Below are 19,195 nucleotides of genomic sequence, written 5' to 3'. Positions count from 1 at the left end.
CAGGATATACAGACAGAGAGGAGGGAAGCAAAAAAAAAGCTTTTTCCTGCCAGGTCATTTTACTGAGATACGTCCTATATATGATGACGGAGCATATGGATGCAGTGCAAGAGGTTATAGTGAATTTGAAAAGGAGCGGTGATGACACTGGGCAGTAGGAACACAGAGAGCAAAACAAAACAGAGAACTGAGAGGACAGAGATGAAAATTGACATTAGGCAGCTAGAAAGAAATGAGGTCAGTGGGAAATACCCAAACACTCTATGTGTGTGTGTGTGTGTGTGTGTGTGTGTGTGTGTGTGTGTGTGTGTCTGAGATGACTGATGTTGTTGGGTTGATGCCCTGGCATTGGGCCGCATGCCACCGAGCCATTTCTGCAACAATGTGTTTGTCTGTTTTGTTTTTGGAGTATTAGAAAAGTGTATTTATGGTTCATGTGTCTTCAATTCAGTTTTATTTATACAGCATCAATTCACAGCAACAGTCACAGAAAGGTGCTTTATACTGTGATGCAAAGAGCCTAAAATTATGTGGAGAAAACCGCTGTGATCAACCATCTGGAGACAGTGGGACGGAAGAACGCACTTTTAAAGAGGAAGAAACCTCTGGCAGAATCTCAGAGGTTTCTGCCGCATCCTGTGTGTCAGTGTGCAAATGTGAATCTGAACTTTCAATTTTAAGATTAATTGCAGTTGGCAGTGAGTCTGTGTGTGTATTTGTGTGTGTGCTGTTAAGACCAGCATCTCACCCAGCAGCTCATACAGCAGGTTGAGAATGTCTTTCCAGGCCGCTCCAGCCTCCGAGCCCGCGCACTCCCCAAAATGTGCGGCGCTGTTATAGACGTTCAGTCGGTCAATACAGTTGGACACCAGAGTCAGCATGCCCTAAAAAAGAGGCAGTGACACATGTCACATGACCCACCACATGTCACTGGTATAAGAGCTTCCTCTGATGAAATCTGCCCCCAGTTTTCAGTTAGTGTAATGCAGCTTCATGATGGTCTTGTACTGGTTTATTCTACAGACTTGAAATACCTGAGACCTGATATGCTAAATGGAAAGTGTTCCAGTTATTGTGACAAGCTGACCTTCGAGATTAGAATTAAGATAGAAATGTGCTCCTTTAGTCCCCCATAGAAAGGTACATAAGATTAAAAAATCCTTAAAAGATATGTAACTTGCAAAAATCAATACTCTATGTGTCGATAATCTTCAGATATATTGCAATCAAGTCTCTTATTTTATGGTCTCTCGAAGACATTTTGACACAGTTATGCTGTTGTATCCTGTAAGATTTAACCTGCTTTTCAGTGGGTGACATCATAGGGTCCCTCAGCGAGGCAGTTGACATTTTATAATTGATGAAAGCAATTTAGAGCCTAGAAGCTTAGCAGAAAGCTCAGTGCGCTCATGCCAGCCTCAGGAAAACTGCTGACACCGTCATATAAAGTGCGTCCAAATACAGGATGCCATTGAAACAAACCACAAAGAATCAATTGGTTTCGCTTTTTCACCTCCTTCTGCAAGTTTGCCACTACTGCTAGCTTAATCACACGTGCACTCATTCACTAAAAGTGTCCCAATTGCAACCACGTTGAGATTCTTTTGCTCTGCCTGACTGCCTCGCGAGCTCTTTTTAACTAAACCTTCCTTGATGGATGAACTCACTTCCTGCTTGAAGAGGTTCTGTCTGTTTTTGAGCGAGCGCAGCTTGATCTGCCTTTCTTCGTGCTCCAGCTCGGCATCGGGGAGCTGGAAATAAGTGATGAGGTCATTAAGGGTTTGGAGCACCTCCTCCACGGGCAGAGCGACCAGTGCCCTGTTCTTAACACCCAGACAATCCAGGTCTCTGGGGGAAGTAGACAGAAAGAAAAAAACTCAATCACACATTTAATACTACTTGCCGTTTCTCAAATTCTCTCATTCATTCGAGGAAACAAACCATTGCTAAAGATACGACGACTGGGAAGCTGAACAGACTTGAGGAGAGGCAGTGATGACTAACACGATCTTTAACCCAACGGTTCATTCATGCTGAAATGCTGATTTCCGCTGGCCTGCTAAAAATAGCTCTAGTCCTATGCATGGGAGCGGTGTGTGTGTGGTGGTGGTGATGGTGGGGGCTGACAGATTCCTGCCCCTAAGTCTGACCCAGGAGACAGCAAGCCCTCTGATAACAAATACAGGCAATGGAAGCATCCACGTATGTGCTTCATAGCTCACCACACATAGCAGTGATGCCACTGCATTTCTATTTGGAAACATGTGGCTGGTCCACTGAGTGAACTGCATGGGGCACTGGCACCCCACTCAGACAAAACCCACAGGCCCCTCTTGTTACATCACGAGTTATATCACACCTATGAGTCTGTGGGCTTCGAAAATAGCCTTCAGATATAATTTGCCGATGTTGGAATGTCATCAGGCGTAATTACGCTAAACCATCATCAACGTGGGTGCTTATGAAACTTGTCCCAGTGACAGGACATTTTGCAGATTACCCTAATAAAGTGGCGAAAGACAAATGTGGGCTGCAATTTGGTTTAATTGGCTAATTTGTGCAATCACATCCCTGTGTGCTGAAGTGAGCAACGGCACCGTTTTGTCACCGTGTAGCGTACCTGATGAATCGCTTAAAGAGAAGCGTGGTGTTGCGGATGATGCGCGCGGCGCGGGACTCCTCGTGCTGACAGCGCTGGAGGGTCAATCCGTCATCCATGTGACCTTCAGAATGCAGGCATGCCTTGAGAGGACGCCACAGGGCGAGAAAAGGGCGAGAAACATTGCCATGAGACGATATAAAGAAATGAGTAAAGAAATGAAGGAGGAGAACGCACTGAGCCACAGTGTCTGGAACACAGGTGCTGACACTACAGGCCACCTGGCTGTGTTTACATGCCGCACGCACACCCCCTCTGCAACAGTAGCCAGGAGACGAGGTCTATATTTAGCAGAGGCAGAGATATGAGATGCAAACTAACAGAGGATCATCTTAACTCAATCAAGTCATTACTCTCGAAATAATTATCCACTCAAAGGAGTGTGATTTATTTATTAATGCTCCTTGTTTTCTCCATGTGCCTTGCATCTAAAGACAGAGCAGTGTGCGCTCGCGTATGTCGCCACTCACTCTTCTCTTGAGGGGACCCAGACGAGCAGATTTGACATCGGGCGCCTGGTACGAGAGCCAGAGACCCGCGGCCACGTGCATGATGAAGCAGATCGAGTCCCCGTATTTAATCTCAGCCACTCCCATTCCCTCGATGTCGCGCTTGGGGCTCTGCTCCAGCTTCTCCTGCACAGAAAGGAAGGAAAAGAGACCCAGATTTGCTCTTAATCAAACCACGACCAAATATTAGCTGCATCTACAACTTAAAGCTCTCCGCCCATCACAAGCAAGAAGGCTGTATTTGTTTTGCTTTTAGGATTAGATGTAAATAATGTAAATCAAGTCAGCTGCTTAACATATTCTGCAAGACATGCTTCAGATCCACATTGGAAGGGGGTCAGTAATTGGTTCAGCATCACTATTCATTTCAAGAAACTATATTGAACAGAGTAGTTAAACGGTCGCTTCAGTTAGAGTCGGCAAGTTCAGCTAAATTAACCTCAATGGTGTCGTTTTCGCTCGTCCAATGATTCTTGCAATTTTCATTGTCCTTGAAAAAGCTGTGATTTTCCAGCCCAAGGATATTTGGCAGTTCATTCGTAAAAGGTTAATAGGTGATCCTTCATAAAGCCTTCTTGCTGGTGTTTAAATGGGAAAGGGTGTGGCTGATCCTGTATGATGCAGTTCATTTCTGTGTGCATGTGTCCTTACCTTAGAGGCTCTGAAGCAGAAGGCCGTTGCAACGGTGTCAGACCTCTCCCGATCCTGAAGCACCAGCCCCCTGTCCTCCGTTAGAGCCAGGTAGTGACCGGTGGTCAGGTGCCGTAGCCGGAAGGGCTGACCCCAGCGGATGTGGCTCCCGCTCCAGCTGTCAACGCCACAACCGCACATTAATATTAAGCATACACAAAAATGTTCAGTTCACAAACCCAGGGAGATTTGCTAATTAGCTGATCTAAAAAAAACTGCTGCCAGCTGTTAATTATCTAGTAGATATGAATTGAATCAGTTGGAAACGGATGAAAACATTTTTGTAATTATGCACCTTTTTTTTCCTTTTTAGGAAACAGGAAAGTCTAAACAAACAGCATCAAAAACATGGCAGAAATCAAAGGGGAACGGCAGCAAAGACAGAGGGAAAGAGAAAGAGGGGATAAGGCAGAGGCCAAAGTGCAGCAGTGAGGAAAGGAGAACAGATAAAATGGAAACAATGAACAAAAGACAGAAAAGAAAGGTGGAAAGGACAGCGATGAACTAAACAAAAACAAAGGAGAGAGTTACAGGAAGAAAGGCAACAGATAAAAGATCACATGAAACACAAAACCACCTGATTCGGAGTGGCTCCAGCCTCCACAAGGACCTCGCCTTGGCACCAGCTTTACCCGTCTCATAGTTGACTATCCTGAGGATGAGAGAGAAGCATGAGTGTGTGTGTGTGTGCGTGGGCAGATGCTTTAACTGTCTAGCTGCCACGGACACTCTCAAGGTCATTCATCCCGGCCCTCTCTCCTCTCATTTGTCACACTGATATTCACAGACAAGATGTTTGACTTTGGCACATAAGCACGCTGTTTTTACTCTGCCGACTGCGCCGTCACATCCTTCAAACACAGACGAGTCCCGATAAATCGCAGCTACGCCGTCTCTCAGTGATATGGGTGACTAGGTCCCAAGATAAAAGAAATCGCTCATCGACCCCTTGGTGACAGTTTGGAGTGCGTTTGATCTGCCCCAGAAAAATGTGAGACCTCTAAAAAGCACGCTCCATCTGTGAAATATCAAGGAGTAAAAGCCAAAGCTAGAAATTAGAATTAAATCTAATCCTGCTCCGGTCTAAAAACAGAAACTGTGTGCACATCGTGTGTATCACAGAGGAAGACGCACACATCTTTTGGCACCTGGCTGAATGTGTACGGGCCCGTGTAGTGCCCGCTGTTTTGACCCACTTCAGGCCCAGTGTGCCATTATTCAGCGCTCTGCCTTATGTGAGTTGGCACCAAGCAGCTATGCTGTAGGTAAAAATAACACCGCAGCCATTTTGGCTCCCGTGGGGAGGGTGGCGGGGGTTACACTGGTCACAGAGCGTGGTGGAAACAGAGGGCTGGCAGCTCCATTAGCTTCTCATGTGCTGTGTAACTACTTTAGCTTTGCCCCTGCGATGCTGTGTTAGGCACCTCTGCTGCTCTTCACTCTGGTCTGATCCCGGGATTGTAACAACCTCGTCATGTCCGTGGAACAGCCGCATCACGTGACCACCTAACAGGTAGCCTATTGGAGAAGGACAAAGAAAAGATTTGGCATCTCAGAGATGAAATCAGGAAAAATAGACAATCCATATCACAGAGGTTTAAGTGTTTAACTGCCATATTTAAGTGTTTTACCCATTTTTAAATACAGTTAGAAACATTAAACTCGTTGCAAATTTAGCCACTGTCACCTGGATTTGACTGAATATGCAGAAAATTCAAATTATATGGGCTGCAAAATTCATCACAACACTGTCTTCAAGTATATTTGTCTCTCTTTTTTACCTGAAGGTATATCAAATGATTATGTAAAGTCTCTACCTTCTTCTATGTTGCTACCAGAGCAGATGGGATGGACGTTCCACAGAGTCTGCATGAAGGAAGCGTCCACCTGGATGTTGCCACTTGAGATGGATAAATGCTGCAGGAAAGAGCACATCCAGCTTTCACTTTTGTGTACAACTACAGAAATATGCAAGTGACAGCACTGTGATCTTATGAGCAATCAGCAATCTATCTACATCTTTACGAGCCACATGTTTGATTTGGCAAAACCTTCACATCAGATGCCCTACCTGACGTGACCTCCCCCATTTATGTGAGCTTGGGATCGACACTAGGAGTGCACTTGCTTGTGACCTGGGTTTGTAATGCATGATTGTATTGATTCAACTTGAAAAGGATGATGAGTTGTCAGTTGGAGCTTGAAAGTCTATTACCACTGATGCAGAAGAAGACTCCAATTTATCGATGAGCGCTCAGGGATACACAAACAGATTATAATGTAGAGAATATGTGTGTGTGTGTGTGGTTTCCACAGTGTTTGTGCATCCAAAAAACAAATTTTGTGGCAGCTGTGTCCTGATCATCCTCCTTCCCCAGAGTCTCCTGCAGCCCTCTCGGTGCTTGTGTGTCTTCACATACCACAGTGTGTGTGACAGCTGGGACAGACTACCAGATTGGCATTGCTGACTGTAAGGCGATAGTGGTCATCTGTCCGTGCGCCCAACTGCCGTGGGGCTGTAAGCACCGCCTGGCTGCTGTCACAAACTTCACGGATCATGGAGAACATGTTTCCCAGGGTTAGCGTCCGAGTCCGTGTGCTCAGTGGGCAAAGTTAGTCTAAAAGTGAAAGTTACCCGCTGCTGAAAAAGTTAGAATCATAGCTGCAGAGGAGAGGAATGTTTGGGCGTGACCAGAATGATTACGTAGGAGCTTGATTTGAAAAGGCACTGGAAGCAAAGAAATCATAATCCCCCCCAGAGATCAGACGTGATGCAGTGCAGATCAAATTTTGCTTAATGTAATTGTATGCATTTTTGCAGTCATCTGGAGGGGGAAAAAAGTTGTTGCTTTTAATGTTAAGCCTCCAGCTGGAGAGAGGTCACGGAGAGAGCTGCAGCATGTGGTAACAGGATTGCTATAATCTGAAATTTTGCCACATCAGGGGAGTAGAATTGATGCGCTCCTACCAAGACCTCTGTGTTATGATCACTCAAATGCACGCACACACACACACATACACACCGGCAAACACTAGACTTACAAGGTATCGCTCTGAGGACACGCTGACAAGGATGAGGTCATCGCCGATGCGTACTTTCTCTCCCTCTGATCTCTGCTTGGAGGCTGGATGGATTGTCCACCAGCAAGCCTCACCTGCAACAGTAAGCGCACGCATACACAAACACGTTTCTTCTATATTTTTAATCAAACACCACTGCCCAAATACCCCCTGTAATTACTAATATTGTCGCAGTGGGCTGAAGATGAGGGCACATGGGTCACCGCAGCAAGATTTTCAAGTGAAATTGAGGCGACTGCTCATCGAGCGTATCACATGATGCAATTAACAAGTGCAAACAGAAGTGGGTCCAGGTATCAGCCTGCCACACATGAGGGTGTTAAATATTCTGCACAGATGAAATCATAGCTGACAACAAGAAGTGTACACTGCTTCACTGTGGGAGGGGGGGTATCAACTGAGATTCTGAAAAGACAAACAGTGAAATTCACTCGCAAACAAACGAAGAGCGGGAAGAAAGATAAAGAGGGGACGTTCAGACAGCGAAGAGGAGGTTAGATAGATTTAAAGAAGCAGACGGAGGCGGAACAAAGACGGAGAGAGACAGGCGTAGCGACAATGACAAAGGGAACTGCACCGGAGCTTTTATTTACCTGTTGAATCCTCCTGCAGGCCGACATCAAAGGAAAGCTTATCTGTCTGTGACCTTGATGTCTTCAAACAGGCCAGGTACTGTGGTCAACACACACATCAAACCACAAAAGACAGAGCTGTCACACGCTTCCTGTATTTGACAAGGGTCATTTTTGATATACCGTATAAATCAACCGTTATAATCTGTCGTGATTTGTTTAGCGGGGATTGTTTGAGATCTCTCACCATAGAGCTGAAGGAATGCCGCAGGAGGATGGCGTGTCCGTACAGCAGAGTCTTGTGTCCGCCACTCTGCGCTGCCTATAGAGACGATTCACAAACACATGTACACAAGCGCATAGTTACATGTCAGCTCAGTGTTCTGTCAGAACAACCCCAGTGGTCTCCCTCCAACCGCTTCAATCGAACCTCTGACACTGAATGTTGACCTCATCGACGACTAGGGTGACCTCAAGCTGGGGGCACGCATCTCCTGGGGAGGGTTTGCACCCAGTCTCTCCAATGAACACATGCAATCTGCTCCTGTATCCGTGAGTGAGCAGGATACGGGCTCATCTTTCCAGCACTCCAGCTACAGGAATGTGGGAGGATGCACACTGTAAACTACTGTCAGTCTCTGGATGCAATGTCAGTATTAGCAGACAATGACTCCATCGCCTTGGGGATTGGGTTAAGATGCAGGAGGGGGAACAATTAATATATCTATTGGGAGAAATGCAAAAGGGGGTGTTTTTTTTTTCTCTTTGGCAATCAACTCCCATGTTACTCACCTTCCTTATGAGCCTCTAGGAAGCATTAAGGTAAGAAAGAGTGTTATTATTCAGAAAAGAGCTACTGTTCTCCTGAGCCTGTCTGCTTTAGGTGGTACAAATTTAGGGCCACACACAGCTGTTACTTATTTAAAGGAATGAAGAAAAAGAAGCTGACAATCTTTTTTTGTGTGTGTTTTACAGTGAAGCCACTGGAAAACAAATATTTTCTACAAGCCAAGCAGGATACTAACTATACAGTATGTTTCCAGCAAAGCTGAGTTTATTCTATGCAATTTTGCAAAATTGTAGTTACGTAATATCCAAGCGCTATGTGAATCATGGCTCGTTTTATAAAATCATAGTGTGGTCCTACATCTTCTTTTGCCGCGTTTCTATTTCTCTCTCTATCCCCCTCAGTTGGCTACTGGGACAATAGCGGGCCTGTGATTTGATGCAGTTGTGTTCTGCAGACTGCAGTACTGGCTTTCAGGCTTCTTCTGTGCTGCTGGTAACTGCTCTAAGCTGGCTGAGGGGCTGAGTCTAATGCAGTGAGGCATGCAGCACTGCAATCACCACAGCGGATGAACCCCAAACTCACTTTCCTGTCCCAATGACGGGCTGTGCATGATCAGCAAGAAAAGTTATTTTCTAAATGTAGAGACACATTGCAGCAAAAACGTAATATAACTTAAGCATGTGAAAAGAGCAAAGCTGTAATAACCCCTGGATGAATGAACCATATGGGAGAAAACTTTTGAATGATGCTGTCTCCAACTATAGATCACAAACCGCCGTATCCAGTGCCAGAAATAATTATTATTTGATCCAATGCTGAAACTGCAATTTTGTTCATTTACGTAGAAATGAAAAGTCTCCGATTTTCATGATAGAGAGCAACTACAGAAAAAATACAATACTCAAAAGTTATAAATCAGTTTCCACGTCATTTAATATTTGATCTCTTACAATCCAGCCTGCCTCCAACAGACTAGGTGTATGTCCATGTGGCACACAGATTACAATCAATTAATCAATCAATTACAGATATTCTGTTACCTTCACACCAAGCTTGGGCAGCTGTTGGTTTGGTTATTCAGAAATAGAAGAAATATAAAATAATTATCAATCACCCTGAGTCTGGAACTCCATGCAAGATCTTGCCTCATGGGATGAGGATAATCATGAAAAAGGCAGTGTATTAGCCCTATGAGCTTGTTAGTGATCTGAAGGCAATTGGGACCATTGGTAACACACTATAATGGATTGAAATCTGGCAGCACCTGCAACACCCCCCGCTCAAGAAGGCACATGTACAGGCTTGTCTTAAGTTATGAATTAGGAATCATTTAAGAATCTAAATGATTCAGAAAAGATTGGGAGAAAGTAATGAAGTCAGATGAAACCAAAACGATGCTCTTTGGCACTTTTTCTGCTAAGTTACAGGATGACTTCACTACACTGACAGCCAGTGGATGGGAAGATGTAGCATAATATATCAGATGAGAACCTCCTTCCTTCAGTTAACATAGGTCTTTCAGCATGACAGTGACACATCACCAAGGTAACAAAGGAGTAGCTAAAGAAGAAGACCATTATGGTTATGGAGTAGCCTAGCCAGTCTCCAGACCTCAGTCCTACAGAAAATCTGTGGAGGAAGCTGAAGCATTAAGACAAATTACTTATTCCACTGAATGACATGCAAATCATTCTTTAATTCATAACTTTATTAAATTCATTCATTCATTCATTCATTCACTTCCGTTTCTCCTTTTCAGGGTCGCGGGGGGCGCTGGAGCCTATCCCAGCTGTCATAGGGCGAGAGGCGGGGTCCACCCTGGACAGGTCTCCAGTCTGTCGCAGGGCTAACATACAGGGACAGACAATTTGGATTATCCACTTAACCTACAAGTTTATTAAATGTGTTTTTTTTCTGGAACTCTGGTTGATATACTGTTTCTCAACATTTAAATGAAACTACTAGGAAAATTGAGAGAAATTATGGATTTCTTTGGAAGCGAGCAAACTTACAAATTCAGCTGGGGATCAAATAATTATTTCCCCACTGCATGGTGTGTGAGCCTGCAGCAGGTATTCCCCAGTGACCAGTCTTACCACTCGCCCATTCTGACCAGCAACCCTCCAATATGGGCTGGGATACTTTATATTAGTAAAGACAAATTTGCGCTTAGTAATTATTAGTGGATACTGATCTGAATGCGGCCTGGCATTTACACTAGTTGCTGTGTGTTGTCTTTGCAGGTACCTTGTTGTGCCCTTTGTGTCTCTGTGCCTTCCGGCTAAAACCGCTTGAACTGCCTGAACTCAACAACCATTTGCTCCAGCCACTGTCTATTGATGAGCCCATCTGTTCAAAGACATATTGATTTCAGAGCCTCAGCCGAGACATATTCAACCTCCATTTCCCCTTTAATGGCGCTTCCTCCAGTGACATTTCAGTGCAGGCAAGAATGATGAATAGGTAGACAATATCGAAAACAGATAAACGTGAGAGGAGAGAACGCACTCGAGTGACACGTTCAAATTGCCAATCCAAGAAGTCTAAAAAGTCTCTGGAGTATTTGCTACACGGGTACGTAAAGTGAGACGGGTTACAATATAAATGTTTGCGATAAGTAAATCCAATAGGTGTATGTACACGAGAATTCATCTCAAAAATAAGGTCAATTTGATCTTTGAATTTAGTGTTTATAGTTGTTTTTTTATTGATTAAAGGAGGAAAAGAGGTCAAAATACTTCTCTACTCTCAGCCAGCTGGAGGCATCGTTAGAGTCTCAGTCTGACTGACAGTCTGCTCAGACTCGAGCAGGCAACGTTTATTTATTTATTCCTTTTTTAACTGATTGTAAAGTAGGAACCAAAATCAGCAGCTTAACTGACCTAAGTAACATTTCCTGTCATTCCTGTTTTATCAGGTTTGAACATTTGTTTTAGATGCTTATGCATCGTAATGTAACATCATATCAGCAGCATATCACCGTGGGCAGCACGGTGGCACGGTGGTTAGCACTGTTGCCTCACAGCAAGAAGGTCCTGAGTTCAGTTTCTATGTGGAGTTTGCACGTTCTCCCGTGTTTGTGTGGGTACTCCGGCTTCCTCCCACAGTCCAAAGACATGCACTTAGTGGGGGTGGGTTAATTGGCCATAGGTCTCTGTCTCTGTCTCTGTCTATGTGTATGTGTTAGCCCTGCGACAGACCGGCGACCTGGCCAGGGTGTTACCCCGTCTCTCGTCCTAAGACAGCTAGGATAGGCTCCAGCCCCGCCGAAACCCCGAAAAACGATAAGCGAATGGGTGAGTGACATCTCGAGCTCTAGTTCACACCTTGTCTATTATTTGTAGTAGAAGTAGTGTTTCTGTTTGTGCTCCTGCTTTGGTTCTTTTGTGTTTCTTTGTCGTGGCATCCTGGCTATCTTCACTTGTACGTTAGTTGAATTTCACCTGTTTCAGTTTCCTAATCAGCCCTTAGTGTATAAATAGTCCTGTGTTGCTCTTTGTGGTATTGTATGTTGTCCTTTTCATTTTCTGTGTTTTCCCATGTTGCTATTTCCTGTGTCTTTTTGGAGTTCACTTCCTGTTTTCCTCTGTTTGGTCTGAATTTGTGTGAACTGAACTGAAGTATTTCAATGTTACAGCTGAGCAGATAAAAAGCAGGTGCAAAGTGATGCCTGCAGAGCCCCTTTCTCATTGAGTGCAGAGGAGGAGCAGAGGCCAGTAGTACGAAGCAGGATTTGGGTTTTCAGTATTACAAAGGCAGTTCACTTCTTAGCAGACTGCATCACCATGGCAACTTATACTGCAGATCTAACCTGATACTGAGTAGGATATCCTTGAGATTAGCGATCAGCATGTGTGAAATCACCACCTACTGACCAATCAGTTCTCCGGAAAATGGTGTCACTACTATTCCAGCATTACCTGCGAGATATTCCTGGAAGGGTGAAGATGGTAAGAGCATCTCAATTCGTTTAATCGAGTCTGAAGTCATTGTCTCTCCCCGATGAGCATCAGTAAGACATTTAGATTCGTCTTCCATGTTGTAGTTGACCTTATACCAAATGTTTCCAAAGCACTTCACTCAACAATCTTCCTCACACACACACACACACACACACACACACACACACACACACACACACACACACACACACACACACACACACACACACAGCTGCTTTGTCTGCAGTAGCTGTGTTGCTTGCTGCCTGCTCTGCCAGTAGATCTCTCCATGTGTGTGATTGGCAAGATGCTGCCAACGCAGCCCCATTCATGCGAACGCACTCACAGCTCCACTGGGAAACCCTGGGTTGACTTATTGACTTGATTACCACCTTCCTGTGTCTGCTTAGCCTGACTGCCAGTGTCGGTGCAAGTGAAGCCAGATAACAGAAAAATATTCAGAGTATGTTGAACTTGATTCACAGCACAGAGCCCAGGACAAGATGTGTGTTTATGTTTGCCAGCTAGATACAAATGAGACTTGAGCAGCTAAATTTGGTTGTTTAAAATCTATGGCTCAAACTGTCATCTGGCTGATAGTGAGTCAGTGTGGCTGACAAAACGAATTTGATTGGCTATGTGGAAACAAGTTTGCCTTCTACAGAGATGAGGGACGAACAGAAGGCCAAACAAATTAGCGATAAGGAGACGATGTTTTGATGCCAGACTGAAATGTAAATCGGTGCATAATTCCTTTCCCAAAAGGAGAAGAGAGAGAGGCAAGCTAACTCCAGTGTTATTTTAAGCCTTTTAAAGGTGCTGATGCAAGAAGGATGGTCAACCATGTTCATTTGAGCTTTGATCTAGCGTTTAATATTTTGGAGCTCCCTTTTTCTCCGCCGCAGCTCGCAATTTCCTGCTAACACCGCCCACAGCAGCAGTGGAACCAATGGTCTTGACTCGTGTCATTCTGCTGCACAGACAAGATCCACTCCTGACATCTCCATTTATCTCTGAAGTAAAGCCATTAAATATGTGCCTTAACAACTAAAGATTTATGGAAATTCTCACATCCTTAACCACATGGTATTAAAGGATGAACAGACCAAATCATGCAGAGAGCTTATGAGACTAAATCAATCGTGATCGCTTTCAGTCTCCTTCCAGAAATGTTCGTATCAGATCAGCTGTTTGCATCATGCTATAGCGTCTCTCACAGCATACAGCTGCTATGATTAGAAGAAGATGCTGTGACAAATGAGAGCTTATTCTATGCGGAGGGTAGCACAAAACAAATGATGCTGCACTGAGCATTCATCTGAATCCCCCGAAGACAAGACAAATGTTAATCTGACGCTAATCCAACATTGGAGACGCTCTAGTTCTCCAGCAAAAATCAAGTTATATAACAAGTAATTCTTTATGGAAAACCTTATTGGGAAGTCTGTATGAAACCCAATCAGGTACTTTGTACCGATTGGGTTTCAATCAGACGGAAATACTAGATTGAAGAAACCAGTTGTACCATCGTTTCAAAGAAAATGATTTAGGTGTGTAATAAACTATGACTTCTAAAGACAAATTTCACAGGTGACGTGTCGTAAAAGTCAAACCAGAGATCAATGAGGGTAGAAAAGAAGAGCAAAGGATGCACTGCAGTGTGCAAAGGGATGAGAGGGGAATGGCATGAGCAGTGAACATACCCACTGATCCAGGCTGCGTGTCTATCACGTGAAAGATGGATTATACACAGAAAATAGAAGATAAAGATGGTAGAATTATATATCATAGAAATGTAAAAGAGCAGGAAACACACTTGCAGCACAGGAAAGGTTGACGAATGAGTGCAGATTACTGCAAAATTTGAAACGTGTTCAGTTCTCCCTACTACACGATCCTCTTTACTTTCACTATGTGGGTACAGGACTGCGCAAAAGTCTTTAGCAGCCCTTCATTTCTTTATGTTTCGCTAGGTAAACAGGAACTAGGTGCTCTGATTTATTGAAACGTGCAAATATTCAAGGAAATACAGAATATATAAGAGCAGATAAATAGAATTTGTACAACTCTATTTTTAAACTTGAAAGTCAACATTTAATATGACCACCTTTTTTCTTCTCTCTGTCATTTCTTTAAGTAGTCTTCGGGAATTGTTCATGCTTCTTGAATGAAATTCAAAGCTCTTTTTTGGATGTTGGCTGCCTTTTGTTTTGTTTTCTGTCAACATGATCCCACACTGCCTCAGTAATGTTGAGGTCCCAGCTCTGGGGAAGCCAGTCCATGACTGAGAGTGTTACACTGTCTGTTTTTCTATCCAGTTATCCTTTTCCTGCTTTGGCAGTCTGCTTGGGATCGCTGTCATGCTGGAGAATGAAGCCACTGCCAATCAGATGTTTTCAACATGGTACTGCACAGTGGATCAAATCTGATACTCCTTTGCTGCATTCATAATTCTATCAATTTTGACCACACCACCAGCTGAAATGCAGCCTCGTATCATGCCAGAGCCTCCGCCATGTTGGTCGTATACACTCTGTGTTGCTTGCCTCTACTAACCTCCTCTTCTGTATGTAATGAAGAAAATTTGAATCAAAAGTTTAAAATATAGATTCATCACTGATTCGCTATTCATCGCTGTTCTATCCAATATAACTTAAGCCTTTTCCCCCAATCCGCCCTTTTCGTAATGGCTACTTGACAGCTGGCATTTGGCAAACAGGGATTTCGCTTGGAAGCAAAATCTACAGAAACTAGGAGCAGCTCGAGACTTTTGTACAACGCTGTAAATACAATGCAAATCTACTGTCGACTGATTTTGCATGCAGGCTTTTAATTGCTATTGTACAAAAGAAAATCACGCTGTTTTCTTAAGTGTTAATCAAATGGGCAAAGGTAAACATAACGCATGAAACCTGCAGTAATTTCCCAACATTCAATGGATACATCCACATCAGCATCATGGGTGCCCAGACCTCTTTGCAGCCAGGGTCCCCAGGCTACTGAAACGGGCCTATTTTGCCCATTAAGCTCCTAACAGTTAAGAAAATTCAACTTAGCTGACTGCATTTATTACAGCCGCCTCCTCTGGATATCAGAGCACAGTGAGACATACATTAAATGACTCGGGGATGGTTTATGAAGAATCAAAGAGCTTTTGTGTCTATCTTCACTCACCCCTTCGCTGTTCTGTCCGCTCTTAGCCAGCATCTCCTGCAGGGCTCGCACTGACAGGGACTGTTCCAGCACAAAGGTGCAGATGCAAAGGTCTGGGGGAACATACTGTAACCAAATAAAAGCATCTCTGGTTAAAAACAGTCACAGATGAAATATCTCATTTTTCTAGGCAACATTTTATGAACATTTTTAGCATTTTTTTTCTTTTGAAAAAATAGACATTATATTTATATTTTATTAGTAAATAAAAATGCAAAATAACGGGTTCTGTACAGGATATATCATCTTTACTGGTAGGTAGTATTTTAGAAAGGCTCAATGATGGGGAAAAAATCAATAATTCAAATTTGTGGATATGTTCTCGCATGCATTTTTTTAAAAATATCAAACTATTAATTCATGTTTAGTAAATGACAGCAAAGAAAAAAGATCAAACTAAGCACTCTTCAGTACAGCGTGTTCTCCACCGTGCTCCAAAAGATCCCATCTACAGTGACTCAGCCTTCACCAAAGTGCTAATAATGAAAAGATCACCACTGCAGTTATTCTGCTGTCCATCAAAACTGATTCTGATTTAGTGCTTCAGGAATTTGCTCCATAAGCAAAACATCTTCATACAGCCTGGAAAAAAAGGAAAACAGCTCCCTGAATCTACAGGGATACTCTGATTAGATGCCCACTCATAAAATCTCTGCTGACTGCTGCATTTTTACCCCCACTTGAACCGAGTTCGTCTTAATCGAGTGGGCGATATTCATTAAAAGGTACTTTAAATTCAGATTAAGCGCTTTTAGGTCAGTCTGCGCTCAGATAAGCCAGGTCTTGGAAAGAGCACCATTAAAAAAATAGGGAAGATGCCAAATCGCTGAACCAGGGCAGTACTGGAAAAGACAGACGATTCAGAGAAAGGACACGGAAAGCGCCGATGGAGATATTGCAGGGCATAAACACGAGATAAATGACACCAACCCAAAACACCCTCTCTGGCCTCCTTCCCGAGTATCTCAACTGGTCCCAAAGTGGTTCGTTCACACAGGTAAATCTAACCTCATTGAAAAACTTCCCACAACCCAGTGTTATGCTAAAGTACTCAGAAGGCAAATTGAATCTTAACAATGGCCACTACTGTGTTGAATAGAAAGGCTCCAGGCAAGTCAGGGGGAAAAACAGCCGTGACTTTTTATAGAAACACGAGCCAGCGTGTTGGAATTCAAAAATAGTTTTTACGGATACACTTCCACTGACACGCTTGCTGAATTTAGACATCACTGATTTGCTACTTGTCGAGAGATGGTGAGAATTTAGTTTAATTCGAAGAGTCTTAAAAACTCACTTGCTTTCCAGAAGGAAAAAGAACCACACACACAAATGCACTGAAAGAACCAGATTGAGAAAGTGCATAGCTCGATACTTGATGACATGCTCATTAAAGGTAAAGGGATATAGTTTATATCTCTATCTTAACTAAAGGCGCAGATTACTTCTTGCGTGTGAAAGGTTTGTGGTGATGAGCCCACAGTGAACTGGCAGCTAACTCAGAAACTGCAGTTTCCATCAGCCTTTACAGTAGTTTATATGAACTTTATAGACAACTTTACAATGACTGATCTGCAACAAAATCTCTTGTGAAATCCCAAGTCATGGGTTCTGGGTCTGTCGGAGCTTCTTTCAGCACACAACACTCGCAAAACAGCATTTTAATCATAAGATTTTGACTTCCTGTTTAAATACAAGCTTAGACAAATGTCTCTTGGCTAGTTTCACATGATCGATAGATCTCAATAGTACTGACTAATAAATTATGTGAAAATGCAAATAAAAAATACACTTATATCTTCATTCTTTCATTTCACTTTTCTAAGGAAAATGATGCACTGCACCCTAACCTTGCACATCGCAGATGAAATTATTTGAAAAACATATCAACAGTAGCCAAACCCCATCATCTATTATCGTCATATATAAATATCAAGAACTTCAAAACGAACAGAAAGAATTACAAAGCGTTGGATGGTTAATGTTGACAGATCTGAGTCCACCTTTCAACATAAAAAACAAAAAAGAGTTTTCAAATGTTCAGGAAGTTTATTCCATTCCCTCGCAGCTTTAAAAGAAAAGTCTCTGATTCTGTGTGCAGTGTAAAGGTATGACACGAAGTCTGGGCTGGTGAAACGTCTTTCCTATCTGTTGAGAAGCCGTCCAGCCCTCCTCAAACCTCTCTAGGTCACAACACATGGACCTTTGCCCTCGCCTGGACTAAAACAGGAGGTGGGGAGGGACAGCCTCGAGACACAGGGGAAATAAAAATCAGAGTGACCTGGAGGGGATGGCGACTATAAAGCCCCGTCAAGGAGATAGTTTTGAGGCAGCTTGGCTGACCAATTGTGTGATGAGAGAGCAAGTGTTTTGCGATCGTGGGCGAGGATCGATCGCGTCTTTATTTCTGTCTCCAGACAGAAAGGTCAAGCAGGGTTAAAGCTGACTGTCCTGAGGATGTGGCTTCATCCGCTTCCATTGTTCTTTAGTTTAATTGGGGGCGGCGCTAAAGCTTTTGGCTGGTAATGAAAAGGAATTTAGAAAAATGAGCTGGTTCCAAACAACAAAGACAAGCATCAAAGCTATAATGGTATGCGGGCACAACTCCATAATATTGAATCTCTGACAAGTGAAAGCTGCTGGTCGTATATCACACCAACGGCTTCTCACGAGCTGATTGATGTTGCCACTTACAACGTGCACGCTTTAAATCAGCCTCGTTGCATCATTTTGGTTCTGTCCCTCATTACTAGACTAGTTCACCGAGGAAACGAAGCTTCCTATTCAGTCATCCACCTCTAAATGGACATCTTGGGCTTTTTTCACAGCTATGTTGCTGATCCCAAAGGTGGGGTGATGCCTTTTCATAAAAAAACTACAGGGAATGAAGACAAAGTGCCTGATACGGAGAACATCCATCACACCTGTCAGGTATAATTACCATCCAAAATAGAGTAAAGGCCTAACCTTCCCCTTGAAACACAGATATACTCTTTGTGTGAGCTATGATAGTAAATGTCAGTATTTTGCCAAGTAAAAAACAACTCTTTTCCCTCTTTCTCTGAAAAGTATTTCCGCGTTTCTTACATGGTCACCCACGCTGCCCATGCACATAGTGTCTTGAGTGAAATTAGTCAATATTAATGGATTATTATTAAGAGACAATCAATCCAGATGAAGCCTAAGGCCCGTCAACTGTAGCTACAGGGAAACATCAATGCCAGATTAGCAGCAAAGCATCGGCAGCCATGAAAAGGCGAGAAAGAATACAGATCCCTCCAGCCGATCAATCTTTATAAATAATCGCTTAACAGGGGGATCACTTAAAAGAAAAAAAAAAGAAGAGAATGTGTGCCATATGGATTAATTACACAAAAAGGCATTATGATGGCACCCCCACTGACAGCAAAGCAAAAGAAATTGCATTTAACTCATTAAAACTTTACACTCATTCAAACAAACTGCAAACAGGCTGCTCTGCTACAGTAAAGCAGCGGGCAATTACAGCTAACAACAGTGCAGCTTATGAAACAATCCATCAATCACGTCCAGGGGCGTAATTTCAGGGAATTATCATCTGAGGGGGGGACCTGCGGAGATGCGACGCCGTCCCTGATCCCTTGAAAGAAAAGCTCATCAAGGAGACTGCGGTGGATGTGAGCTGCTGTGCTGCTTTTTTTTCTGTGCGTGTCTGCTTGGCTTCTCTGATGGTTTGCTCAACCCAAACACGAACGGACTAAGCG

The 19,195-nt window shown here is 43.4% G+C and overlaps 1 protein-coding gene across 3 annotated transcripts in view; it reads right to left on the bottom strand.

Annotated features, from left to right (window-relative positions):
- The window catches only part of LOC309695996 (ryanodine receptor 3), a 119,477-nt gene that overhangs the window by 77,273 nt on the left and 23,009 nt on the right, over positions 1 to 19,195 (bottom strand). For 2 of the 3 annotated variants that reach the window (XM_082517022.1, XM_082517023.1), the window contains exons 3-15: positions 15,417 to 15,521; positions 8,304 to 8,318; positions 7,759 to 7,833; positions 7,533 to 7,611; positions 6,901 to 7,013; positions 5,676 to 5,775; positions 5,283 to 5,376; positions 4,436 to 4,510; positions 3,820 to 3,976; positions 3,130 to 3,294; positions 2,621 to 2,742; positions 1,668 to 1,848; positions 749 to 884 (exon numbers count right to left, since the gene is read on the bottom strand). In XM_082517022.1, the coding sequence (XP_082373148.1) occupies positions 749 to 884; positions 1,668 to 1,848; positions 2,621 to 2,742; positions 3,130 to 3,294; positions 3,820 to 3,976; positions 4,436 to 4,510; positions 5,283 to 5,376; positions 5,676 to 5,775; positions 6,901 to 7,013; positions 7,533 to 7,611; positions 7,759 to 7,833; positions 8,304 to 8,318; positions 15,417 to 15,521 (1,417 nt within the window). The remainder of the gene's footprint in view (positions 1 to 748; positions 885 to 1,667; positions 1,849 to 2,620; positions 2,743 to 3,129; positions 3,295 to 3,819; positions 3,977 to 4,435; positions 4,511 to 5,282; positions 5,377 to 5,675; positions 5,776 to 6,900; positions 7,014 to 7,532; positions 7,612 to 7,758; positions 7,834 to 8,303; positions 8,319 to 15,416; positions 15,522 to 19,195) is intronic. The other variant, XM_082517024.1, reaches the window with a different exon arrangement.

The sequence above is a fragment of the Aulonocara stuartgranti genome (genome assembly GCF_965226115.1).
Source record: "Aulonocara stuartgranti genome assembly, chromosome: 19".
Classification (NCBI taxonomy): domain Eukaryota; kingdom Metazoa; phylum Chordata; class Actinopteri; order Cichliformes; family Cichlidae; genus Aulonocara; species Aulonocara stuartgranti.
Note: the sequence above shows the minus strand (reverse complement) of the source record. Positions and strands in the feature narration are given on the sequence as shown.